The 18338-nt window shown below is 40.7% G+C and overlaps 1 protein-coding gene and 2 long non-coding RNA genes across 3 annotated transcripts; 1 reads left to right on the top strand and 2 right to left on the bottom strand.

The window, feature by feature from the left end:
• Positions 1 to 277: 277 nt before the first annotated feature.
• Positions 278 to 2396, top strand: LOC125381939 (putative nuclease HARBI1). Its single transcript, XM_048399309.1, has 4 exons — positions 278 to 1005; positions 1396 to 1518; positions 1688 to 1822; positions 2150 to 2396. The coding sequence occupies exons 1-4, from the start codon at positions 587 to 589 to the stop codon at positions 2394 to 2396; spliced, it is 924 nt and encodes a 307-aa protein (XP_048255266.1). The 5' UTR covers positions 278 to 586.
• A 281-nt stretch (positions 2397 to 2677) lies between these two features.
• On the bottom strand, positions 2678 to 4074 carry LOC124127784. The gene is made up of 4 exons (XR_007222266.1): positions 4001 to 4074; positions 3521 to 3595; positions 3316 to 3348; positions 2678 to 2728 (listed from the first exon to the last, which is right to left on the bottom strand). It is a non-coding gene; the product is annotated as an uncharacterized LOC124127784 (long non-coding RNA).
• Positions 4075 to 4265: 191 nt separating this feature from the next.
• LOC124127782 lies at positions 4266 to 5708 on the bottom strand. The gene is made up of 3 exons (XR_007222265.1): positions 5298 to 5708; positions 4639 to 4801; positions 4266 to 4320 (listed from the first exon to the last, which is right to left on the bottom strand). It is a non-coding gene; the product is annotated as an uncharacterized LOC124127782 (long non-coding RNA).
• Between the last annotated feature and the right edge of the window lie 12630 nt (positions 5709 to 18338).

The raw sequence follows: 18338 nt of genomic DNA on the forward strand, positions 1-18338 counted from the left end.
CCAGGTTCCATTCCAGGTATAAAGGCTTATCTTGAAGTCCATTCCTGCAAGGTGTCCTTCACCGTCATATGGCTTCCATGCGATTTTCGAGTTCAAACATTTAAAGGGCGACTATCCCCGGGCAGATTGGCTGCTTTAGTAAGTTTGGTTCAGGTCGTTCAAACACAACTTTCTTTGTCTGTTGACTCCAATTTCATGATTTATATCAATCTAAGAGTTCACGAGTACTCTGATTGACCCAGGTGTCCATTAGGCATAATTTACAACATGTAGACCTGGGTACCGTTTCACAAAGCAGTCGTAAGTCTTACGTGCGTGTAAAACTGGCGTAACTCGGAAATACTGAACTAGGGGCGTTTCACAAAGCTAGTGTAATATTACGTCTGTGTAAAATTGGCGTAAACTCTACGTGTGGTCTTGGGGTGGTGTAAATATTTACGCAAGCGATAAAGATGGCGTTCAATCCAAACACGGAAGAGATTTCCAAAAAAGTATGTAAGCGAGAACGTGTTTTCCGCGACAGGTCGAACCCCTCGACGATTTGGATGATCATGACATCATCGAGAGGTACCGCCTATCACGACACATGATATTTTCTATCATTGGTAAAGTGAGTGACAGACTTGAACATCAAACCCAGCGTTCCCATGCAATACCACCTTACCTTAATGTTTTAATTGCTCTGAGATACTTTTCCAAGGGTGGGTTTTACAGTGAGATTGCCGATATCCACGGTGTGAGTAAATCCTCCGTCTGCAGAGCAATCCACGCAACAACAGACGCATTATGTGCAACCATGGGTGATTTTGTATTTCCCACAATGCCTTCCACTCAGAAGAGTACCAAAGAATCATTCTTCGACATAGCTGGATTCCCTAAAGTACTCGGTGCAATTGACTGCACACTCGTACCCATAATGGCGCCGAAACGTGACGAAGTAGCCTACGTTTGTCGGAAGGGTTACCACGCACTGAACATACAGGCAGTATGTGATGCCAACATGAGGTGAGATACATACACACATGGTAGATATGTCTTTTAGCATGAATCAATTATTCCTATTCCTCTTGAACAAGGCACGACAAAATGTAAACATTACAACATGAAATAGATGTCCTTGACATTGACGCATGCTGCGCCCCCTAGGTAACGTTTTGGGCGAGATAAGTCATGATGCATACCAGTAAAAATGAATCCATTGTGATAATGTTTTCAAATTTCCATTGTTTCAATGGAGTATAACTGTTCCATAATTAAAATGTGAATTAATAGTGTTTATTTGTAGGCAGATGTAGATCTCTCTATATATACATTAAATAACTAAATACGTATATGAGCTTTAAAAAATTATGCATGTGCATTTTAAATACTGGATTTGTTATATTTTTCTCTCAGATTTACAAACTGTGTCTTCAAGTGGCCTGGCTCTGTCCATGACAGTTATATATGGAATAACTCTGCCCTTGGTCAGTACTTTGAAAAGAAGAATATTGATGGATGGCTGCTTGGAGACTCTGGGTAAATAAAAATACAACATATATACCTGAACTTCACTTACATTTGCTAAATACAGTTGAATTTTACAATGTGTGATAAACAAATCTGATAAAACTGCACTCAGTAAAATATTGATAATATTTTGATGACCTGTCTGGATATAGTGTTATCCTTATTACTTATGTTACAGATATGCCTGCAGACCATGGCTGCTGACCCCGGTGCTCAATCCCAGCTCAGAAGGACAGGAGAAATACAATAGATGCCATATCAAGACACGGAACACAATAGAGAGAGCATTTGGCTTGTGCAAGTCAAGATTTAGGTATGGTTTTAAGTGGTAACAGTAAGTTGGTAATGTAACCAAGAAATTATTGTAAGTGAAATAGTTAAATATTGAAGGTACAGTTACAAGAGGAAAACATGTAATAGTATCTATAACATGGTATCATTGTTGAAAACTTGAAAAAAAAATGGAGTTACTTCTTATCTCAAACTGAGCTTTTTTAAGTTTTTGTAGTATTTTAAAAGAATTGTTAAAAAACATTATCAACTTAATTTTGAACAAAGTGATAGCCTGTCTAACAGGGGTCTGTGAAGAAGTCGGGAAAAAAACTTATAATACAGAAAATGTGTTTCATCACATTTCCAGATGCCTTCACAAGACAACTGGTGTATTACAATTCACCCCAGAAAGGAGTTTGTGTGTTGTCCGGGCTTGCTTCTTGTTGCATAACATGTGCATCCATGAAAGAATACCACTTCCCCAGGGCATTGAGCTACTCAGAGGAGAGGGAACTGCCACCGAGTTGCCATGTGCTGCTGACTTCCAAACAACAAGCTCTGGTTGTGATGGACTGTCAGCAAGACATCAATTAATTTTGCATAAGTTCACTTAAATTACAGCCTTATGCTATTGTTTTCATCATTTATAATAAGCACAGGAATATAAATCATGAGATGTAAGTGACTTTCTACTCTGTATTACTAGACAGTCACAACTTAAGATAATTTCATATTATACAAAAATATAAAATTCACAGCTTTTGTCATAATCAAAAGAATTTTATTATGGGGGATACATTTTGGCCATTAAGGGGAGAAACATGTACAAATTCCCTGAGCAGCTTTAGCTTCTCCTCCTCAATCTCTACTCTTCTATTCTCAGCCAAGAGAATCTGGCACTGTACAGCTATTAATTGCTTTATTGCGTCAGCAACTGGATCTGGTCCTGTAATAAAACATTGTCTAAATCAATATTGCAGTCTTGTGTATTTTAGGGTTTTATGTAAAACTCATCACAGCTTGATATTCAGCAACAATTATGCAGCAAATGTAAAATTACAATATTTTATTTAAATAAAACAAATCCTCCATGCATGTTAACAAACACATAACTTGACTTAACCCTGATAACAGGACCGATGAAGAGGAAGATATTTTAATGTCTGTTTTTACATTAATATTGCATTCAATTTCACAGCCAAGGGCACTTAATTTGGAATCCTGGACAAATTCCTACATTCATTATAAAGAAAATCATTAATCAATTTCAATGTGACTAACAGTGCCAAGTGCCTAACACCTTTGAATATACAAGCCCCAACTTGAACCAGAGCATCATTATCAGAAATGTATTGTGCTACATGGATAAGTATTACCTGATCTTTCTATACTGAACACAATGTTACCAGATTCGAGCTTCTGACACTTCGCTGATTGCACTTATAATTTAATAAGAGGTAATTTTAACTTTGTTCTGTTCACATATTGATAAACTGATAAAAATGTGTGACTAAATGTTGCATAAATCTTTACCTGGTTCACCTTGTGCCTTTCTAGCTGTGATGTCTGAAAATAAAATGTTTGAGCACATTTATAATATATTTTGTGCAGTACATTGTTCAAAACTGACAAATGTCTCTGATATTGGAGTACAATGACTGTGTTGATGCCAAGTTATTTATAACTTTATATGTATTATATTATAATATGATGTGATTTATTGGTAGAAGATCAATACCTTCCATCATAATTGAAGTTCCTGTCCCTGCTGGGGTGATACACGTTGCTTCTGTTGTGTTGCAAGTGACTGTGTCTGTGAAAGAAAGACAAATAAAGCAGTTCATCATCAGAAGTAACTCAATTTGTGTGGATAACATTTGTATCTCCCACCAAAATAAATAAAGCAATTTGAAGCTGTCACATGTACACAAGTTTTATGACATGTCCATGTCAGTATTTAGCATATCATCAAACAAATGGGTTTGTTTTAAATTTGTTTGATCTATATATATCTTTCAGAAAATCAATGTTACTATGAATATCTGAGTTGAGTATCTGTTTTGATAGGACCAAATAACTAAAACATCAACTAGTCTAATAATGATTTTTTTAATGTTTGCAATAGTTATTATAATGCTTTATCTCAACTTATTTAATACATAAGGTCACAAACATTCGAAAAATTTATATTTGTGTATTATTTTTAATTAATGCCTACCATTAAAGTCACAGGTTAATGAAGATGTAGCCATTGCTGCTGTGCTCATATCAGGATCAGCTTCCAAACGACCCATCAACTTGAAATATAAATGGTTCAACACATGAATGATGACTTATGTAAATTTGCTTATCTGGGAGCATATCAATGAGTTGACTATGCCATGAAGATAATGAAAAAAAACATTTATATGGTTTGTGAACCACAGTCACTATTCTTAAATCAGTACTGTCAAGAGGAATGGCATGGACATATTTACCTCCCAAATCAAATCCTCCAGCAATTCCTTCAATCTGGCAAGGAGGAATCAAACTCACAATCTATAATCAAAGAAATGAAGAACACAGTTAAATTACTTCATGAAATATGAGACAAGTAAATAACTAAATGGTATCAGTATTTTGCATAAATATTTCCCCTATGCCAGTAGAAATAAAGTCAATTTAAGCTTTTTATAAGTCTGTTATATTATTATATATATAACACAAATAACTAAGACAGGTAACATTTGTTTTTCTAGGTATCATATCACAATTTCTGGCCCAATCCATATGTTCATGCATAATCCATAGGTCATGCATTTGGGCAATTAGACTATTACATATGATCTGACATATTCTTCCTGTTGTGTTTCATACCTTCTGTTCAACAGTAGTGAGTTGTGTAGGAGGGCCACCTCCACCAGTTCTCACACTCTCCTTCCTCCTTGTCACCTCCTTCTTCTTGGCTGCAGCCCTGAGGTCCTGCCATTTCTTTTTCAGCTGAGGCACAGTCCTTACCTCCGTGTTATTGGCGTTGATCCTGTAAACAAAAATTATTTCAAAATTATAACATGTTTTGCTCGATGTCACCCATGTTTGACAATTGCCTTGTTGTTGTCTACCATTAAATATGAAGATGTTTAAAAATAAGTGATTCTGGCGTTTTTTGTTCCTAATCACTGAGCGGACATTTAGGAAATTTACGTTTAGTCTATATGCAATTTGTTTTATAATGTGAAAATAGTGATACTTCCGCGACCTCTTATATGTGTGCATACATGTATATGCACTTATGCATATTTCAGATCCGTATCCCGAGCAATAACAATAATTCCCACCTTTTCAAATTTTGCACTATCAAAGAAATATAGGCCTCTCGCAAGTTCAAGTAGATCTACAGTCACCTTTTATCGCTATTTGTTTACTTCCGCATAACAACAAGCGCGATAACTCTAAATGGCATAGGTCTATCACTTCCAAATAAAACACATCCTTCATATGACAGATGTGAGTTCAATGCCGTGAAATGCACTCACTTTGTCAGAATATCCTCCCATATCTTCTTCTTCCGATTGTTTGTGATGCAAGAAGAAAAAGATGAAAACAACACATCTGAATTGCTGCCAACTTCTTCTGTAAGAATTTCTACTTCTGTGGCCGAAAAGTTTCACTTCCTCGATTTCTTGTCGCTAATTTCATCCATTTTAATGCGCTTCGTCGTCTGCTCAGAGCACCTGCCACGGTAGACAACTCTAGTGCGGATTTTCCTACCTCACAAAGGGAAAGAGCTCCAATCGTATTTTTTACGTGCGTGTAAGTTGGCCGAGGTTACGCCAGTTTTAGTGTAGCTTTGTGAAACAGTCTTAGACTATGGCGTAAACATTGCGCAAATATGGCGTAAAATCTACGAGCGTGTAAATTTACGACTGCTTTGTGAAACGGTACCCTGGACTGAAACTGGCACCAGACACAGAAGCGCAGTCCTCCCTTTAAGTCTTAGTTTTCTAAGAAACTTACGTTTCAATTTTTGTCACCATTTTTATCGTGATCATGTGTGCCTAAACTGCTATATTTACTTTCCAACCAGCTACCCATAAACGAAAGAGAACATCTGTAGATATATCTGAAGAATCGATGCTAGGAGAAACAGCGGCAGAGGGCGAAGGGAGATAACTCTCGATCTTTCATCCATACATGTACCCACCAGTAAGTGCAAAAGTGATCGTAATATACCCAGCGTTACTACACCGGCTTCCAAGCTATATAACAGCTATCCATGGGTATGGAGTTCGGACTTTCCATGGGATATTCCTCTAGTAAATTGGGCTAGAAGACAGCAACACAACGGTTCAGGGCAAATGTCCCATTAATATCTTAACTTGAAAATAAATATTAACAACTTATTATAACAACTTCAAATTATATTAACACCAGGCTCGGGTCACCTGCCTTTCCTGTTGTGTTGCTGTCACCCAGTCGTTGTTGGATCCAAGGAAGGAAAACAGACTCATGTGTATACCATTATTCCATTTTTATTTAGATATATTTAAGTAATGGAGTAGTATGTGTCCAAAAAAGGTATTTAAAGCAGGGCCAAAAGTGAGCACAAAAACGGTTCTCCTATATCAGAGAACGGAATCAATTTAGAAATGTCAGTCAAAGGGTGAGCCAAAACAAAAGAAAAGAAGATCGAAAGAGTGTGTCCAAACATAAACCCAAAGGGTGTAGCCAAAACAGTCCAAACGGGAGAAATGCTTTATTACAGGGGCACCAAACCACACCCTCTCACACAAACACACATGCAAAACACATCCTCTTATGCATATACTCAAAACACGCGAGACACATCCTGTCGCACATGAACTCTTAAAATCAAACACACATGCAAAACACATGCTGTCAGTCACACATACACACGTACACACAATACTAGATGCAAATCACTCCAACTCCCATATACACACATGATTACACTCACCCAAACACACATGTGAAACGAACACTCATACATACACACTTAAACCCAATCACACATTCAAAACACACTCACACACATCACAAACTTGCACTTTCTGTCACACATGCAAAACACATCCTCTCACACATACACACTGACACTCAACAACACATGCAAAAACACACCATCTCACACATACACTCTCTATCACACAAGCAAAAAACATCCTAACACACCTACACACTATCTATCACACGTGCAAAACAACATCCTCTCACATTTACACACACTCGTACTCCCTCTCTCTCTCACACACACACACACACACACACTGGATGAGAAATCTACGAGAAGATTCTCCTCCAGAAGGCAGCCACTCTCCTCAGCGCCTTCCTCAGAGGATGAACCTCTCTGTCCTCCACGAAGCTGTCGTCATCCTCATCCTCGTAGACCCAGTAGTCACTGTCGTCATCACTAGGGGCAGGATAATGGTCGACGAAGGTGATGGTGACTGGGGCGGGGAGCGTCTCGCCGTGGTCAGGGCGGGCCCAGAAGGGGGTGAAAACACTCAGAGAGTTGGGAGAGGGGGTCGGGGACGCAGCCTGGGGACGCTACATCAGTGAGTGGGGAGGGAGGGAGAAAGGAGGGTCAGAGGGCCAGGTATATAGGCGGTTTTCAAATAACAAATAACATGTGGAAAAGAAAGTCAGTGTGATACACAGCTTACACATGCAATAAGGCGCTACAACAAGACAGAAATTCTGATCGACCTTTTGAATCATGCAATTGGAGGAGGGGGATCATGCAGTTATTTTTTAGGACACAATATCACACAGAGAAAATGGGCAATGTCAATAGCGTGCGTGGGGGACATCGACAAAAGCACTTAAGTGATCTTATTCGGCGGCCAAATCCGAAACAGATGTAGATAAACTACATACACAGTCGGATTCCTCATCCAGCGACGGCCATAAACTCGCAGCAGGAGTGACATGATACCGGATCATGTCTTCCCGTGCTGAAAAGAAAAATAAACAAATTTAATAATACCTTAAAATACATGTTCAATGAATATATCGAGTTAAGGAGTTCGAGTTAACGAGGTTACACTGTACTACAACTTTGATAAAAGGCATCGCCCAGCCTCTAGTCAACAAATATAGATCTAGATATTTTGCAACACATCTCTACAAAAACTTGTACAGCTCTTATTTACTCTTCAGAACCTGAATGGATGGACGGACAGACAGACAGACAGACAGGTGGATTAGGAGTTGAGAGTACTATCGAGACTGAGCATTTCATCATTGTGTTCATGCGTTTTAGTCATGTCATTCCAAACCCGTTCGTTTGAAAGTGTAGTTTACGTTTAAATAGATATCAAAGTTATACAATGTCACACATTTGACCTATAATGTTTGAACAACATCGTCCGTCATATTTATAACCGGCCCGCTCTCATTTCAGAGCAGTCAAGAGATTTAGAAGACACCCATTTCTGAATCAAAACAATTGCAAATGGCGGCCGGCGTCATCACCATCGGTACTGCTGTCAAACTACGGCCAATTTCAGTACTTATCGACATTCTAAACACTTTAAAATACAATAATTGCATTCTTAAATACCTTGAATATGCAGCCTTGTAAACATCTTGTCAGTAGAAGATCTTGAAACGATTCTGTAGTCAACGAAATGCAGAGCGATATGGAGCAAGAGCGATAGTGAATCTGTTCAAAACAGAGGGGACGTTGGCCACGACAACGGTCACTACGTTACCGAGACGAAGTCAGAACGAGGCGTCATCGTCCATTTCCGGCAAAGCTGAACCTGTACGGCTGCATGTCGTGGGTGCCAAAGACTTAAAAGGGGGAAGCAGATAAAGTTGTGGTGGCCGTTGGCGTGGTTACCGTCGTTGATAAAAAGAAGGGCCGGTTCAGTTTGTTTTGTCCCTGAGCATTCTCTAGATTAAATATGAAAATGTTTGCTGATAAAGATCGTTCGTCTTACCTGGGGACTGTTTGCTGGTGTGTGTAAGGCGCGATGTGTGTTGTTGGAGGGTCGTCCGCACTTTATTGCCGCGGAACGACAGGCTGCGCAAGTCGCCTTGGAAATCCCAAGCTAGCATCGCCACTGATACACTCAAAGAAATAGTCTGACATGGGTGGTCTCCCTTTGTTCATTGGTAGAAAAGAAGCCCATTCCCCTCACATACACGGAAGATAAAAGCCGTCTTGGCTGCTTGTTCAATCAGTGTGTTTAATTGTTTGTTTATTGTTTACATGATGTGAGTAAGAAATTAACGCCGGCCCCACAGCATAACCCAAGCTATATATTAGAACAGAACAAAATTTTACTCTAAAAAATCACACATTGACACACGCAGAGAACATACATCATCACATCATACACACACATATAATATGTACAAGTCAGCAAGCATATACATCCCAGCTCCTCCGCGTGTCAAGGCGACCGTGAAGATTCGGGTTAGAATAGGTATTCAGCATCCCATGCTTGCCGTAAAAGGCGACTATGCTTGTCGTAAGAGTCGACTAACGGGATCGGGTGGTCAGGCTCGCCGATTTGGTTGATGCATGTCATCGTATCCCAATTGCGTAGATCGATGCCCCATGATGCCAATCACTTGATTGTCTGGTTCAGACTCGATTGTTTACAGACCGACGTCATAAAGCTGGAATATTACTGAGTGCGGCGTTAAAGAACAAACAAACAAACAGTGTGTATCTTGTCAGTGTGGGTGGAGAAATGAACACTTATAGATGAATTTACTTGTGCATCGGTATGAAGGTAGCCGTTCATGTTGCAGTAATGATTATTTATTAGTATCGTATTTCGCATAGATGTTGTTTGTTGTTTGCTGTTCAACACCGCACTCGGCAGTATTCGCCTCTTACGACAAGCATATTCGCCTCTTACGGCAAGCATGGGTTGCTGAAGACCTATTACAGCCCGGATCTTCACGGGCCTCGCATATAGATGACATAAGGGGGCGTTCGTGTAGCTGAGTGGCTAAGGCGTTGGCTCATCGCGCCTAAGGGCCAGGTTCCATTCCAGGTATAAAGGCTTATCTTGAAGTCCATTCCTGCAAGGTGTCCTTCACCGTCATATGGCTTCCATGCGATTTTCGAGTTCAAACATTTAAAGGGCGACTATCCCCGGGCAGATTGGCTGCTTTAGTAAGTTTGGTTCAGGTCGTTCAAACACAACTTTCTTTGTCTGTTGACTCCAGTTTCATGATTTATATCAATCTAAGAGTTCACGAGTACTCTGATTGACCCAGGTGTCCATTAGGCATAATTTACAACATGTAGACCTGGACTGAAACTGGCACCAGACACAGAAGCGCAGTCCTCCCTTTAAGTCTTAGTTTTCTAAGAAACTTACGTTTCAATTTTTGTCACCATTTTTATCGTGATCATGTGTGCCTAAACTGCTATATTTACTTTCCAACCAGCTACCCATAAACGAAAGAGAACATCTGTAGATATATCTGAAGAATCGATGCTAGGAGAAACAGCGGCAGAGGGCGAAGGGAGATAACTCTCGATCTTTAATCCATACATGTACCCACCAGTAAGTGCAAAAGTGATCGTAATATACCCAGCGTTACTACACCGGCTTCCAAGCTATATAACAGCTATCCATGGGTATGGAGTTCGGACTTTCCATGGGAGATTCCTCTAGTAAATTGGGCTAGAAGACAGCAACACAACGGTTCAGGGCAAATGTCCCATTAATATCTTAACTTGAAAATAAATATTAACAACTTATTATAACAACTTCAAATTATATTAACACCAGGCTCGGGTCACCTGCCTTTCCTGTTGTGTTGCTGTCACCCAGTCGTTGTTGGATCCAAGGAAGGAAAACAGACTCATGTGTATACCATTATTCCATTTTTATTTAGATATATTTAAGTAATGGAGTAGTATGTGTCCAAAAAAGGTATTTAAAGCAGGGCCAAAAGTGAGCACAAAAACGGTTCTCCTATATCAGAGAACGGAATCAACTTAGAAATGTCAGTCAAAGGGTGAGCCAAAACAAATGAAAAGAAGATCGAAAGAGTGTGTCCAAACATAAACCCAAAGGGTGTAGCCAAAACAGTCCAAACGGGAGAAATGCTTTATTACAGGGGCACCAAACCACACCCTCTCACACAAACACACATGCAAAACACATGCTGTCACACATACACACTTACACACAATACTAGATGCAAATCACTCCAACTCCCATATACACACATGATTACACTCACCCAAACACACATGTGAAACGAACACTCATACATACACACTTAAACCCAATCACACATGCAAAACACATCCTCTCACACATACACACTGACACTCAACAACACATGCAAAAACACACCATCTCACACATACACTCTCTATCACACAAGCAAAAAACATCCTAACACACCTACACACCCACACTATCTATCACACGTGCAAAACAACATCCTCTCACATTTACACACACTCGTACTCCCTCTCTCTCTCTCCCTCTCTCTCTCTCTCTCTCTCACACACACACACACACACATACACACTGGATGAGAAATCTACGAGAAGATTCTCCTCCAGAAGGCAGCCACTCTCCTCAGCGCCTTCCTCAGAGGATGAACCTCTCTGTCCTCCACGAAGCTGTCGTCATCCTCGTCCTCGTAGACCCAGTAGTCACTGTCGTCATCACTAGGGGCAGGATAATGGTCGACGTAGGTGATGGTGACTGGGGCGGGGAGCGTCTCACCGTGGTCAGGGCGGGCCCAGAAGGGGGTGAAAACACTCAGAGGGTTGGGAGAGGGGGTCGGGGACGCAGCCTGGGGACGCTACATCAGTGAGTGGGGAGGGAGGGAGAAAGGAGGGTCAGAGGGCCAGGTATATAGGCGGTTTTCAAATAACAAATAACATGTGGAAAAGAAAGTCAGTGTGATACACAGCTTACACATGCAATAAGGCGCTACAACAAGACAGAAATTCTGATCGACCTTTTGAATCATGCAATTGGAGGAGGGGGATCATGCAGTTATTTTTTAGGACACAATATCACACAGAAGAAATGGGCAATGTCAATAGCGTGCGTGGGGGACATCGACAAAAGCACTTAAGTGATCTTATTCGGCGGCCAAATCCGAAACAGATGTAGATAAACTACATACACAGTCGGATTCCTCATCCAGCGACGGCCATAAACTCGCAGCAGGAGTGACATGATACCGGATCATGTCTTCCCGTGCTGAAAAGAAAAATAAACAAATTTAATAATACCTTAAAATACATGTTCAATGAATATATCGAGTTAAGGAGTTCGAGTTAACGAGGTTACACTGTACTACAACTTTGATAAAAGGCATCACCCAGCCTCTAGTCAACAAATATAGATCTAGATATTTTGCAATACATCTCTACAAAAACTTGTACAGCTCTTATTTACTCTTCAGAACCTGAATGGATGGACGGACAGACAGACAGACAGACAGGTGGATTAGGAGTTGAGAGTACTATCGAGACTATGAGCATTTCATCATTGTGTTCATGCGTTTTAGTCATGTCATTCCAAGCCCGTTCGTTTGAAAGTGTAGTTTACGTTTAAATAGATATCAAAGTTATACAATGTCACACATTTGACCTATAATGTTTGAACAACATCGTCCGTCATATTTATAACCGGCCCGCTCTCATTTCAGAGCAGACAAGAGATTTAGAAGACACCCATTTCTGAATCAAAACAATTGCAAATGGCGGCCGGCGTCATCACCATCGGTACTGCTGTCAAACTACGGCCAATTTCAGTACTTATCGACGTTCTAAACACTTTAAAATACAATAATTGCATTCTTAAATACCTTGAATATGCAGCCTTGTAAACATCTTGTCAGTAGAAGATCTTGAAACGATTCTGTAGTCAACGAAATGCAGAGCGATATGGAGCAAGAGCGATAGTGAATCTGTTCAAAACAGAGGGGACGTTGGCCACGACAACGGTCACTACGTTACCGAGACGAAGTCAGAACGAGGCGTCATCGTCCATTTCCGGCAAAGCTGAACCTGTACGGCTGCATGTCGTGGGTGCCAAAGACTTAAACTAAAAGGGGGAAGCAGATAAAGTTGTGGTGGCCGTTGGCGTGGTTACCGTCGTTGATAAAAAGAAGGGCCGGTTCAGTTTGTTTTGTCCCTGAGCATTCTCTAGATTAATTATGAAAATGTTTGCTGATAAAGACCGTTCGTCTTACCTGGGGACTGTTTGCTGGTGTGTGTAAGGCGCGATGTGTGTTGTTGGAGGGTCGTCCGCACTTTATTGCCGCGGAACGACAGGCTGCGCAAGTCGCCTTGGAAATCCCAAGCTAGCATCGCCACTGATACACTCAAAGAAATAGTCTGACATGGGTGGTCTCCCTTTGTTCATTGGTAGAAAAGAAGCCCATTCCCCTCACATACACGGAAGATAAAAGCCGTCTTGGCTGCTTGTTCAATCAGTGTGTTTAATTGTTTGTTTATTGTTTACATGATGTGAGTAAGAAATTAACGCCGGCCCCACAGCATAACCCAAGCTATATATTAGAACAGAACAAAATTTTACTCTAAAAAATCACACATTGACACACGCAGAGAACATACATCATCACATCATACACACACATATAATATGTACAAGTCAGCAAACATATACATCCCAGCTCCTCCACGTGTCAAGGCGACCGTGAAGATTCGGGTTAGAATAGGTATTCAGCATCCCATGCTTGCCGTAAAAGGCGACTATGCTTGTCGTAAGAGTAACTTGTCTGAAACTAGTGATTATTCATTTCTTATGAAAGTTAACTTTCACAAGGAAAATGTTTTCTATAAAAAATCTCCGGCTGGCTATGGCACTGGTCTTAACTGGGGACTGTTTGCTGGTGTGTGTTTAAGGTTGGCGGGACGTCCGCACTTTATTGTCGCGGAACGACAGGCTGCGCAAGCCTTTCCTGTTAATAGCGGCGTAAAACCCAACTCACTCACTCATTAGTTATGGAAATATAGAATTTATTGCGTTTAGCGACGTTTTTATATAGATTCCTGCACTGGTACCAAGCTGGAGAATACCAATAAAACAGTTGAGACAAGATTTGTTTTATTCAGAAGGAGTTGGCCTCCAACATGGCATCCCGAATAACTGCATATATGGAGAAATGTTGTTAATGCCTACTGGAGTCTGAAAAAACAACTGTAACTACATATTTGTGTGGTACGAAAGGTCTTGTATATGTGTTTTCATTCATAATAGAACTTTGACCCTGTCACTCAAAACGTATTTCCCAATTGTTTGACACCCATTTAGGCTATAGTGTTGCCTGGTCGGTACTTTCAATATTATAATAAAAGATTATGCTGGTAACGGTAAGTTAGTTAGTATTTTAAAGACTTCTTAATATCTGCACTTCCACTCAACATTGTCTGATATACGAGAATGTGGTTGGTTGGTTTGTTGTTTAACGCCGCACTCAGCAATATTCCAGCTATATGACGGCGGTCTGTAAATAATCGAGTCTGGACCAGACAATCCAGCGATTGACATCATGAGTGGAGTGTTACGTGTTACCGGTCAGACGATAGGAAGTCGTCTGCATTCCCGGCGACCATGCGTTGTACCACCATTAAGAAGTCGACACATTCTAGCCAGACGCCGATGGTGTTTTGAACGTATAACTGGAGGCATCGGCGATGGTCTGTTTTCAGATGAGTCCCGATTCACACTGAAGTTTCTGGATAGGTTGGGACGTGTCTGGAGGCGTCCTGACAAACGTCATTCGAACGTCAACAAAGGGCAAAACGACTGACAGAAAGCCACTGCATATTGTTAATCGATCTCATTAAAATCGGTTCTTAGTTCTCGCTATCGCTAAGCAAAGATCTGAGGACATCTCATTACGGGTCACGTCAGAACGAACTTTCATCCGACCAATCAAAGCGTCGCTTACCAGATCGTGAAAGTGACAATCGGAATGTGTTTTCTAATCATGCAAGCTCGAAAACGTTAACACGGGGTATTCCGAACGACACTACGACTCGTTCCGTCAAACTTATCGTCCATCTCTCGCTTGAGTGGGATATGCATTTGAACGGAGGAGGCGTTGCACAGTACCCGGGAAGCACTGCCATACAATCTCAGCCATATATAAGACATTCCGGAATATTCGTTTGTTCAGTTTTCAAAGTTTTATTCGAGAACTTGTCAACATATTTTTCAAGCGTAGTCTGAAATGGAAGTCGCCAAGTTGAAACGAGTGCCGTAAAGCTCGAGAAAGCTGCTTTCTAATTGGCTGATGGGAACTTCTTGTTAGTCATTTCAGTGGTCGATCAAAGTTCGCGAAAGGTCGTTCTGACGTGACCTGTAATGGGATGTCCTCAGATCTTTCTTAAGCAGCAGAGGGAACTTTATTAGATCTGATTTTAATGAGATTGATTGTTAATGGAAGGGCAACTGAACAGTACTGAGACAACATACTGGCGCCAGTAGTTGTGCCGTTTGCGCGCCATGCTGGTGCACATTTTGTCTTTCAAGATCATAACGCTCGTGTCCACCGTGCACGTGTGGCAACTGACTACCTCCAGCAGCAAAACATTACCAGAATGCAATGGCCAGCCATGTGTGCCGACATTTTCCCCATAGAGCACGTCTTGGACATGATCGGGAGACGTGTACGTCGACGTCAAACGTCACCCGCTACATTAGCCGAGCTGGGCTCAAAAAGAGGTGAAGACAAGACACCTTAAAATTGCCACTGGGAGATTAATTCGGACCATGCCACGCTGAATTTAACAATAAATGTGTGGCCAATCGTAAGGGCATGATTGATTATTTAAGGTCACATCAGCAATATTTCAGCCATATCGTGACTATAAAAGGTTATACATTAAAAATAAATACATTTAGACAATATAAAAACATGTCAACATACTTAGTACTCCAACTTCTAAATGCCTATCAAAGAACTTACCTGTATTATAAACTCAACAACAAAAATTCCCGTGACACCAATATTTTAGTGTAAAGTTTGGTTTTCAATATTGTAGTACATGTATGGAATCAAGTCACAAAAACGCAACTGCTGCAGAAAAGCATGCATTCCATGCAAAAGTTTACTTTTATGCAAGCCCCATGCATTTCACTACCCAAGGATGGGTATAAAAACATGTGCGTTAACGGGATTCCATATGCATTGTTTAGCATCGTGCTACCACTCAGTAAAAACAAATTTACGCAATTTTTCAACTTTACGAAATGCCACGCCTGTCCGAAAATGAGCGTCTGCGAGCCATTGGTATGCTTGAAGCAGGATCGAGTCAAGGTGATGTTGCAAGACAATTTAACGTCCACAGAAACACAATTTGGTGTTTATGGCAACGTTGGCAACAGACGAATTCAGTCAGAGACCATCCTCGGAGTGGCAGGCCACGCGTAACCAATAATCGACAAGACAACTGGATTCGAACAACACACCTACGAAATCGATTCCAGCCAGCAACAGTCTGCAAGAAGCATCCCTGGCCTTCGACGAATATCTTCACAAACCGTACGTCGTCGTCTCAGATGTGCAGGGGTTGTCGCCAGAAGACCCACCAGACGTCCCATTTTGACAGGAAACCACCGTCAAGCACGTCTACAGTGGTGCAGACATCGTCTACGCGGGACGGCCATGCAGTGGGGACAAGTTCTATTCACTGACGAGTCTCGTTTTCACCTCAGCCACAGCGATCGACGGATTCGAGTGTACCGACGTCGAGGTGAAAGTTACGTCAATCATTGTGTCATGGAAGAAGATCGGTTCGGGGCGGCAGCGTTATGGTATGGGGTGGGATTACAGCAAAACAGAGGACCCGTTTGATAGTGGTAGAGAGAAATCTCAATGGATAGCGCTACCGCGCCGAGATCATCGGCCCTGTTGTTCTACCGTTTTTGCGTCGTCATGGCCAAGGCATTACCTTTTAACATGACAACGCCCGGCCTCATATTGCTCGACTTGTTCAGGATTCTCTTCAACAAAACAACGTGAATGTCACCCCTGGCCGGCTCGCTCCCCTGATCTCTCACCAATCGAGCACGTGTGGGATGAGATTGATCGGCCCCTTCGACGTCAACCACGTGTTCCACAGAGACTCCAGGAACTTCGAAACATGCTTCAGCAGATATGGACAGATATCCCACAGGACTTTGTGCGACGCCTGGTCCATTCCATGAGACGAAGATGTGTCGCAATCAGAGGTGGAAACACACCTATTGATTTGTAAATTGACATTTTGGCATGATCATGGTTTTTTTTATGAAATCACGCATTTTCTGAAGTCATATGGCAAATTAAACCATTTGAACACTTACGGGAGTCTTTTATCTGTTGCAAACCGAAATTGTTTCAGATTTGGTCAAAAACTTAACTTTGCATCAAATCTTATTCAATGTCAGAGGAACTTTTGTTGTTCAGTATACTTGTCAACCATATACTCTGTACATCATGCACTTTCTACACCGAAACGTCGCTCCTAAATTGTAATAAAGATCAAAGTTTTTCATGCATAAATCTTCTCCTTATTTAAATACATCTGTTAAGTTGTTCTATGTAAACAACAAAACACTCAAGAAATCTGAACATGACACAGAAAGATTTATAATTTGTCAATTACACACCTTAATTAATGTACGTGTTTCCTCCTCTGTGAGCCATCATAAATATTAGAGAACTTAAACTGCAACCTACATTAAAGGGTATTGAGAGATTAATTATAACTAATTAAGATTTACATTGCATTAATTAGTTGGCCTAATATTATGGTAATGATATAAATTGATATATCTTCATCCCCCGGTGATACCGGATTAGAATTGTCTTCAGCAACAGGTGGTCGGGCTCGCTGACTTGGTTGATTAATGTCATCGTACCTCATGGAGACTCGTAGATGGATGCCAATGATGCCAATCACTTGATTGTCTGGTCTAGACTCGATTATTTACATACCGCCGTCATATAGCTGGAATATTACTGAGTGCGGCGTTAAAGAACAAACAAACAAACAGTGTGTATCTTGTCAGTGTGGGTGGAGAAATGAACACTTATAGATGAATTTACTTGTGCATCGGTATGAAGGTAGCCGTTCATGTTGCAGTAATGATTATTTATTAGTATCGTATTTCGCATAGATGTTGTTTGTTGTTTGCTGTTCAACACCGCACTCGGCAGTATTCGCCTCTTACGACACATTTTTGTATAAATTAATATCGTGCAAACTTTGCTGGTGAGTAGTTTTTAATATACAATAATAACATAAGTGACAATAGTTATGCCAAAATATATAAATGTATTACCCCCAATTTTGGATGAAAGCATGTGTCAAATTGTAAATGCCCGTCATTGAAAGAAGGTCTAGATTTTGATTTTATAAATGTTTTCTTCCAGATCTAGATCTTGAACATTTGTATATTTTTGATATTTAAATTTTTTTTTATTTCTTTCTTCTTTGTTATTTATTCATTTTTTATGTTCATGAGCTTATTTTAGCTCATTTCAAACTAAAATCTTAAAATCTATATATTTTGCCTGTATGGTCTCTGCTTGAACAC

Source organism: Haliotis rufescens, unplaced genomic scaffold (assembly GCF_023055435.1).
Source record: "Haliotis rufescens isolate VD_foot unplaced genomic scaffold, xgHalRufe1.0.p SCAF_2, whole genome shotgun sequence".
Lineage (NCBI taxonomy): Eukaryota > Metazoa > Mollusca > Gastropoda > Lepetellida > Haliotidae > Haliotis > Haliotis rufescens.

Coding starts and splice junctions, on each gene's coding strand:
- LOC125381939 (XM_048399309.1), top strand. CDS start 587: ATGATATTTTCTATCATTGGTAAAGTGAGTGACAGACTTGAACATCAA. Junction 1,519..1,687: donor TGGCTGCTTGGAGACTCTGG/GTAAATAAAAAT, acceptor CTTATGTTACAG/ATATGCCTGCAGACCATGGC. Junction 1,823..2,149: donor TTGTGCAAGTCAAGATTTAG/GTATGGTTTTAA, acceptor TCACATTTCCAG/ATGCCTTCACAAGACAACTG.